This window comes from Crinia signifera, chromosome 3 (genome assembly GCF_055691185.1).
Source record: "Crinia signifera chromosome 3, ASM5569118v1, whole genome shotgun sequence".
In the NCBI taxonomy this organism is placed as follows: Eukaryota; Metazoa; Chordata; class Amphibia; order Anura; family Myobatrachidae; genus Crinia; species Crinia signifera.
The window spans coordinates 316,368,944-316,378,867 of record NC_139219.1 but is presented as its reverse complement, the minus strand read 5'-3'; the positions used below and the strand labels follow the sequence as shown (position 1 = coordinate 316,378,867).

Below are 9,924 nucleotides of genomic sequence, written 5' to 3'. Positions count from 1 at the left end.
GTTTGAAAAATGACAGGTAGGAGTTGATTGGCCGGTGATAAAAACCAGTTTACCACTTCACCAAGCTTAATAAATCTACCCGAGTTTGAAAAATGTCAGTTAGGAGATGGTAGGCTGGTGTTTCTGCCCACTTTGGGGGTAATTCAGACCCTAATAGCTAGGCTGTGTATATTTCATGTGAGCGGTTGTTTATGTTTACACGTCTGCTCGCATGTAGCTGCACTGAGGTAAAAACATTCGATGGTAGGGCATTAATGGGCTTGTAAAAAGAATCTTAAAATAAAACACACACACACAGAAAAGTACAACTTTATTACACACACACACACACACACCTCACTTTTACACCAATATACTTACAAATCCAGGGTTCAGCGCTGCCCTCCTTCCTCCAGAGCCAGCTCACCCCGCACTGACAGTGGGGTGAGCCGGCTTCCTCCGGCACTGATCACAGCTTCTATAGCGCTGTCCCAGCTTTCAGTGCGGGGTGAGCTGGCTCTGGAGGAAGGAGGGCAGCGCTGGACCCTGGATTTGTAGGTATATTGGTGTAAAAGTGAGGTGTGTGTAATAAAGTTCTACTTTTCTGTGTGTGTGTGTGTTTTATTTTAACATTCTTTTTACAGGAGGACTATAAGTCCCATCGGGCCCATTAATACCCACACATGCTGGGACTTGTGGGTTGTCAAGTCCCAGCATGCGGGGCAGGCCTGCTGGCACTTGTAGTTCACCTGTATAAAGTAATGTTATGTATAAATGATTTTACACACCAGGCCGGCGTCCAATGCCCAGGGACGCCAGTGACAGCCCCGGGCTTCAGCCCTGAATGGGTGAAGCCCGGGGAGGGGGACCCCTTTATTGGGGGGTCCCCGGGGTACCCCGTCCAAGGCTGATCAGCCATGGTGCTCATGGTACGAACGGGGAACCTTATGTAAAAAGTGGCCCCCGGCTGTGGCATGACACCGCGGGCTGTTGGAGCCCGGTGCTGGTTTCAAAATATGGGGGACCCCCAGATCTTTTGTCCCCCGTATTTTTGGAACCAGGACCGGGCCATGAGTCCGGGGCTCGTTTCAGAAATATGGGGGACCCTACGCTTTTTGTCGCCCGTATTTTTGGAACCAGGTCCAGCTCAAAGAGCCCGGAGCTGGTTATGCTCAGGAGGGGGGCCTCGCGCCAATTTTTTTTTTTTTACACAAAATCACACATTTCCTCAAATTCGTACATTTTCATGAGGAAAATCGCACATTTTCATCACTAAAAATGTAAATCGCACATTATCGCACTTTTTTGCCCGGAACACGCAGCTCATTAAATATGCGAATTCGCAGCAAAAATTTAGATTTTTAAAAGTGTGATAATGGGCGATTAAGGAAAGTGACTAAACTTCTCATCCCATTAAATGTCACCCCATGTGTCTGAAGCATGTGTGGGGCAAAAATAGGCAACTCAACAGCGACTGCATTCAACTCTTCCTCCACCTTGCAAGACCAAGGGACGTTTCTCCTGCTAAAGAAGATGAGGATCTGTCTTGAGGTAATACTCTCACTGAGGAAACAGAAAACAGGTTCTCAATTCAACTGACTCCCAGCATGCATTTCCCTACCTCCTTCAGTCACAGTCCGCTAGGGCACCTGCAATAATTCTTGGTGGAGGGTAGGTGTGGTGATGGTGTAAAAGTGCAGCCTGCGGTGTGAGTGGAGGAAAAAATACCAATGGGTGGAGGCTGCCATATTTGAGTGGAACAAGGAAGAGCCATCTGTGGGGTTCCTGACAAGTCTGTGAACCTTATCTCATCCAGTTACACCACTGAGTAGACAGAGGTGGCTAGCAACAAGAGACATCAGTGTGGCAATAGTGCCCTAGCAGTCCCCACTGCCACTCAGATGGGTCCAGCCAACAAAATGGCGGCCTCCCCTCTGTGTAGGTGACAGGTCCATTTTGAAGTCCTCATTGTAACATTGTTGTGCTTGAATGTCCTTTGATGTTCCTAAGAGCCGAAGAAATCTGGATGTTGTCTCTTGCCGCCCAGATGACGGACACTTCTGGAATCTCTACTGTGTTTTTAGATGGCGATAAATGGATTCTCCACCCGCAGCAGCACTTTAACTGTTTCACCTTCTGTCGGAACATCTTGCTGAAAGTGTAGTAGATAATGGGGTTAAAGGCGGTGGAGGACTTGGCAAAGAGGCAGGGGAGCAGCGAGACGGCTGGTGGGATGTTTGCACTGGAGTGGAATATAGACCAGAAGCTGACGATGGCGTAAGGCGTCCAGGAGACCAGGAAACCGACGCTCACAAGAATTGCCATCTGTGGGACAATAGAGAGACACATTTTACACGGGAGACACAACAACGCCCATTTTATTCATTTACAATTATAAAACTATACATTATCGCATTACAGTTTACAAATTTGCTTGTTTTAAGTGCAATCACTTTATACTCATTACACTTATGCTAATGCTGACAGGAACTTAAGTGTTTGTCTTCAGAGGAAACATTGCAGATTATGGGGGAAATTTAATAGGATGAGAGATTCAGAAAGTGAGAGATTTGATAAGAAATCTCCAGGTTTTTTTTTGTTTTGTTTTTTAAAGCGGCAATCATTTACACTGCAAAACCAGTTTGATTTTGCCATGTAAATAATTGCCGCTTTAAAAAAAAACCTGGAGCTGTCTTACCAAATCTCTCACTTTCTGAATCTCTCATCCTATTACATTTCACCCTATGTTTTCCTGCAAAATAAATTAAATTATTTATGCACCTGAGGGTGCAACGCAATAAAAACACTTTACGGTCACTTTTTTGGAGTGTGCATCGTAGTTCCTATTAAAAAGTAGCTTTGTAACTGGACAAACCTTGCAACCAGGGAAGGGAATCCTTGCCGCTTTTGCATACAGCCCATTTTCTCATAGGTTTATGTAGTTGTGCTGATGAGTTTACATACCCTGGCAGAATTTGTGATTTTCTGGCCATTTGTCAGAGAATATGATTGATAACTCACAAACTTTTCTTTCATTCATGGTCACAAGTTCTGCTAGGGTACGTAAACTTATGAGCACAACTGTACATGCACGGTATACTCTGTTGAAAAAGGACGTATGTGTATAAGGGGATGGCGGGGTGGGGGGAACTCAGACTCTGCACACAAAACACTGCCGCCTTCCACCATAAGATGTCCCTGCAGTGGCGGAGCCAGGGTTGTTCAAACACACCTGGTGCATCCGAAAAGGACCCGTGGTTTAGCAGGAAGGGTGAAATCCTCCATTTATATCCCTGGACATGCTGGGCTGCTGCTGGAGACTCTGCTCTGTCAGCTCCTCCTCAGTGATAGGAGCCAAGTGCTGCACAACAATGTCACAGTGCTGCAACCAACTCCCGTTACTACGAAGGAGCCGTCATTTTTGTATCATCCCTGTAAGGGTGACACCTGGGTGAGGCCTACACCCCTCTCTGTGCAACTATTTAGGTATATGGAGAAGACAAGCCCCAGTCATCTTTCATAAGGGGTTAAACCATGGGTCCTCAAACTGCGGCCCTCCAGATGTTGTGAAACTACAAATCCCAGCATGCTTTGCCACAGTTTTGCTATTCGAGAATGCTAAAACTACTGCAAAGCATGCTGGGATGTGTAGTTTCACAACATCTGGAGGGCCAACGTTGGACATGCCTGGGTTAAACCATGGGTCCTCAAACTGCGGCCCTCCAGATGTTGTGAAACTACAAATCCCAGCATGCCTTGCCACAGTTTTAACACTCCCTTATAGCAAAACTGTGGCAAGGCATGCTGGGATTTGTTGTTTCACAACATCTGGAGGGCCGCAGTTTGAGGACCCATGGTAAACAATATGAATAATGCAGGTTTTAGGCACTCACTGTACTTGTATTATTTATAGATCACTTTTTGATCTATCTACAGGGTCTATCTTTGTATTGTGTCCGGAGGAAATACTTATTATTTAAATTTTGTATAACTTTCTACAGGATCTGCTTAGTGACATATGATTACAACTGTGGAGTTTGATGGAAAGGTATTTGGGAGCTGCGGAGATGTTCTCTCCAGTTGGTACGTAGCTTCTGTTCTGACTGCCTGAGGCTACGGTGACTGATCTGAGGCAGCATGAAGTAGCGTTTAATGTTTCTTGGCACAGAAATAATGTAATAGGCGAGAGAGAAAAACACAGTGTACCTTCCACCTTTTACTTCATGAAACTTCAATAGAGATACGCCGTGGGTGTTATATTTCTGCTACTGCATTTATAGTGAGAAATGTCACAAATTCTAGGAACATTATAGAGAGAATGAACTGCCGAATCATTCACACATTTTGCTGTGATACTAACAGCCATGTTCCACCCCAGGTGATATCTTATTAACAGAGGCGGCTCCAGAGCACAGTTCAACATCAAATAGGAGAACTGCATCAACTGTCAGTGAGTCCGTTTGCAATAGCAGTTGGTGGCAGTGGGTGTGGCTCTCCTATTTGAATTTTGAACTGAGCTGCAGCCCCATGTCTCGAGACTGCATTGGCGCATCGGTAAGCATAGGCGTGCGCAGCCCATTTTCTTAGGGGGTGCACCATTGGAGGGGCTTGTCCATCACCGCCTACTGGGTGCGTCCATCACCGCCTACTGGGCGTGTCCATCACCGCCTACTGGGCGTGTTCATCACCGCCTACTGGGCATCAATGCAAACTACTGTAAATAGAACACACACACACACATACTAGTAACAGGGACAGTGTGTGCCGAAAGCACTGCAAAAATGTATACTGTAATGCCCATTACACATAATGCCACATGCCATGTACAATAATGTCCATTACACATAATGCCACACACCATAATGCCCATCCCACCCAACATAATGCCCATTATACATAATGCCACACACAGTAATGCCCATGTCACATAATTGCACACACCATAATGACCATTACACATTATGCCAGGGCTTGACAAATTTTTCTTAAATAGGGTCAACAGGGACAGTGCACGGCCAAGCCACGCGCCAAAAATTTACACTCTACTTCCTATTACATATCACTTATCCAGTACTTAGTATACTAAATGCCATAATGCCCAATACATGTTATGCCACACACTGTAATGTCCAATACATTACACGTTATACTAAACACTGTAATGCCAATTACAGGCCACACACTAATGCCCATGACAAATTGCGCACACACCATAATGCCCATGACACGTTACGCCACACACCGTGATGAGCATTAACCGTTGTACCTCACACTGTGATGCCCATTACGCCTCACACCATGATCGCCATTACACATTGCTCTTCATACCCTGATGCCCATTACACATTGTGCTTCATACCCTGATGCCCATTACACATTGCGCTTCATACCCTGATGCCCATTACATATTGTGCTTCATACCCTGATGCCAATTACACATTGCGCTTCATACCCTGATGCCCATTACACATTGCGCTTCATACCCTGATGCCCATAACACATTGCTCTTCATACCCCAATGCCCATTACACATTGCGCTTCATACCCTGATGCCAATTACACATTGCGCTTCATACCCTGATGCCCATTACACATTGCTCTTCATACCCCAATGCCCATTACACATTGCGCTTCATACCCTGATGCCAATTACACATTGCGCTTCATACCCTGATGCCCATAACACATTGCTCTTCATACCCCAATGCCCATTACACATTGCGCTTCATACCCTGATGCCAATTACACATTGCGCTTCATACCCTGATGCCCATTACACATTGCGCTTCATACCCTGATGCCCATTACACATTGCGCTTCATACCCTAATGCCCATTACACATTGCGCTTCATACCCTGATGCCCATTACACATTGCGCATCATACCCTGATGCCAATTACACATTGCGCTTCATACCCTGATGCCCATTACACATTGCGCTTCATACCCTGATGCCCATTACACATTGCGCTTCATACCCTGATGCCCATTACACATTGCGCTTGATGCCCATTACACATTGCGCTTGATGCCCATTACACATTGCGCTTCATACCCTGATGCCCATTACACATTACGCCTCACACCATGATGCCATTACACATTGCGCTTCATACCCTGATGCCCATTACACATTGCGCTTCATACCCTGATGCCCATTACACATTGCGCTTCATACCCTGATGCCCATTACACATTGCGCTTCATACCCTGATGCCCATTACACATTGCGCTTCATACCCTGATGCCCATTACACATTGCGCTTCATACCCTGATGCCCATTACACATTGCTCTTCATACCCTGATGCCCATTACACATTTTGCTTCATACCCTGATGCCCATTACATAACACGCCTCACACTGTGATGCTCATTAAACATTTTGCCACACATGATGCCCATTACACAGTGTGAACACGGCATAAATGGGGCAGAGGACTGGACCCACTGGGACTGGCTGGACACATCCCATATCTCCCTCCCTGACCCCCTCCTCATATCCCACTTCACCTACTTTATCTTTGCTGGTCCCCTTGTGATAGGCACATTGCGGGAGCCGGGCAGGATGAGGTGAGGATTGCTGAGGTGGACGGCTGGCTCTGGTCTCTTTACTGCAGCCTGCGCAGGTCCGGCGCAGGCTGCACAATCACAGACAGCATACTAGTCAGCCGTCACAGCCCGCACTTCGCCGGTGGCTGTGACGGACTCGGGGAGGAGTGCTGCTGAGGATCCAAAATGGAGATCCGATCCCCACCGCCCCACCGCACGCAACATCCCCCCCCCACCACCACCACCACTACACCACTGTGCAATGTCCGCGGCAGGGGTAAGCAGACTTTATTATAAAAAAAAAAAAGCAAAAAGCATAAGGACGTAAATTTGAGCAATCGTGCGGGGGGGGGGGGATTAGGAGGTGCCTGTGCACCCCTGGCACCCCCCCCTCTCCCCCCCCCCCCCCTGTGCGCACGCCTATGTCGGTAAGTATGGTTGTAACTATCAATTTTATGTGTCTGTTGGACATACTTGCCTACTTTTTTTTCACTCCTCTCTGGAAGGGTAGCTATGCCCTATATATAACATAAGTTACTGTGACAGGGAAGGTGGCCCCTCTCAGTTCTGGGCCCCATATAGCAGTTGTACTTCCTGTACCTATGGTAGTTAAACCCCTGTATATAACACATGTAACTGGGACAGGGAAGGTGGCCCCACTCAGCTCTGGCCCCATAGCAGCTGCACCTCCTGCACCTATGGTAGCTACACCCTGTATATAACACATGTAACTGTGACAGGGAAGGTGGCCCCTCTAGCTCTGGCCCCATAGCAGCTGCACTCCCTGCACCTATGGTAGTTACACCCCTGTATATAACACATGTAACTGTGACAGGGAAGGTGGCCGATCTCAGCTCTGGACCCCATAGCAGCTGCACCCCCTGCACCTATGGTAGCTACACCCTGTATATAACACATGTAACTGTGACAGGGAAGGTGGCCCCTCTCAGCTCTGGACCCCATAGCAGCTGCACCCCCTGCACCTATGGTAGCTACACCCTGTATATAACACATGTAACTGTGACAGGGAAGGTGGCCCCTCTCAGCTCTGGGCCCCATAGCAGCTGCACCCCCTCCACCTATGGTAGCTACACCCTGTATATAACACATGTAACTGTGACAGGGAAGGTGGCCCCTCTCAGCTCTGGGCCCCATAGCACATACTTGCCGACTCTCCCGCAATTAGCGGGAGCCTCCCGCTTTAGACACCATTCTCCCGGTCCCCCGCAAAGCCCCCCCAATCCCCCGGAATTTAAAAGCTGAGTTTAACAAAAACGGACTGCGCATGCGCTAGTCCGGCGCGATGTGGTCGGGGCTTGGAAGTACTACGCGTCGCATCAGTGTGAGAGCCGCACGTGATGGTAAGACCCTGCTAGCAGTCACAAGCAGGGAGACTAGGAGCAGCAGTGAGTGAAGCCCGCCCCTCTGACCTCTTCCCCTCTCTGCCTCATCTGAGAGCTGCTGCTGCTGCATGCTGGAGACACAGAGGAGGGGGAGAGACGGGGACCGGCATAGAAAGCAGCTGTGAGGACTGACAGACCTGCCAGCTGGGAGCTCGGAGGAGAGGCTGGGGGAGGAGCTGGAGTGCTCCGTTCCCAGGTTAGTAGTAGTACATGTTGTTGTTCTGCCACAGAAGCTCCATGCTGGCTGGTCCTGTGTGTAGGCAGCTAGCTATGTCATGTGATCTGTTTGTTTTTTGTGTTTTTTTAGCTTGGCACTGACTTTAATGTGTGTGTATGTAGGTGACCTATGGGTGTATCTATTAAACCTGGCACTGTGTGTGTATGTGTGTGTCATTGTGTGTGAATGCACTGTGTGTGTATAGCCTAACACTGTTCTGTGTGTGTGTGTGTGTGTGTGTGCGCGTTTACTGGCAGCGATCCCTGTAAATTTTAGGCTGGCACTGAGCATTTGTTATTATGTGTAGATAGGATCCCTGTGTGTGTGTGTGTGTGTGTGGGGGGGGGGGGGGGGTGGGGTGGGGTGGTAAGGTAGTGACCCCTGTGTGTGTTGGCCGCGAGTGACCCCTCTGTGTGTGTGGGGGGACGGTAGTGACCCTTGTGTGTGTGTGTAGGCTGGCAGTGACCCTTGTGTGTGTGTGTGTAGGCTGGTAGTGACCCCTGTGTGTGTGTGTGTGTAGGCTGGTAGGTTGCCGACACTCCCGGATTTTGCAGGAGGCTCCCATTTTAGGCGAGAGTCCCCCGATTACCTGCAAAGCCCTCCCAATACCCCTGAATACTCAATTCCCAGCTAAAAATCCAGACCGCACAGTGCGAGTCTGTCCGCAATGGGGACATGATCATGCCTAATAGGCCACGCCCACTTTGCTGTGGCCCCCCCCATTCTGGGTCGGCCGCGCCTCCGGCGCGGCAGATCACAGGTTGTGAGGTATGAAATCTCCCTGAAATCCGTTAAAAAAAGTAGGCAAGTATGCCATAGCAGCTGCACTCCCTGTACCTATGGTACTTACACCCCTGTATATAACACATGTAACTGTGACAGGGAAGGTGGCCCCTCTCAGCTCTGGCCCCATAGCAGCTGCACTCCCTGCACCTATGGTAGCTACACCCCTGTATATAACACATGTAACTGTGACAGGGAAGGTGGCCCCTCTCAGCTCTGGCCCCATAGCAGCTGCACCCCCTGCACCTGTGGTAGTTACACCCTGTATATAACACATGTAACTGTGACAGGGAAGGTGGCCCCTCTCAGCTCTAGGGCCCCATAGCAGCTGCACTCCCTGCACCTATGGTAGTTACACCCTGTATATTACATATGTAACTGTGACAGGGAAGGTGGCCCCTCTCAGCTTTGGTCCCCATAGCAGCTGCACCCCCTGCACCTATGGTAGCTACACCCCTGTATATAGCACATGTAACTGTGACAGGGAAGGTGGCCCCTCTCAGCTCTGGGCCCCAAAGCAGCTGCACTCCCTGCACCTATGGTAGCTACACCCCTGTATATAACACATGTAACTGACAGGGAAGGTGGCCCCTCTCAGCTCTGGGCCCCATAGCAGCTGCACTCCCTGCACCTATGGTAGTGTGATATATGTATGCATACATTAAATTGCCTATTTGAATTAGACTGGCCCCTGTTAAAAGGTAAATACCCCTCCAGTAGGGTTACCACCTTTTTGTTGAGAGATTCCCGGACAGTGGCCCGCCCCTTGACACACCCACTGCCCCGCCCATGCCCCACCCCCAGCACCGCCCTTTGACCCGCCTTATGTTGATTTTTTTTAACCTTTGCTTCAATTTCATTCTTGATTTTGCATACCATAATGCCAGTTACATGTTACATCATACACAGTAATACCCATTACACGTTATGCCCCACACCATGATGCCCATTACATGTTACAACATACACTGCAATGCCCATTACACAATA

General features: G+C 48.7%; 1 protein-coding gene across 2 annotated transcripts in view; it reads right to left on the bottom strand.

The window, feature by feature from the left end:
* Positions 1–551: 551 nt before the first annotated feature.
* LOC146064808 (opsin-5-like) overlaps positions 552–9,924 on the bottom strand; it is a 67,645-nt gene continuing 58,272 nt past the window's right edge. For both annotated transcript variants that reach the window (XM_083178697.1, XM_083178696.1), the window contains exon 4: positions 552–2,304. In XM_083178697.1, the coding sequence (XP_083034823.1) occupies positions 1,945–2,304 (360 nt within the window). In that variant the 3' untranslated portion in view covers positions 552–1,944. The remainder of the gene's footprint in view (positions 2,305–9,924) is intronic.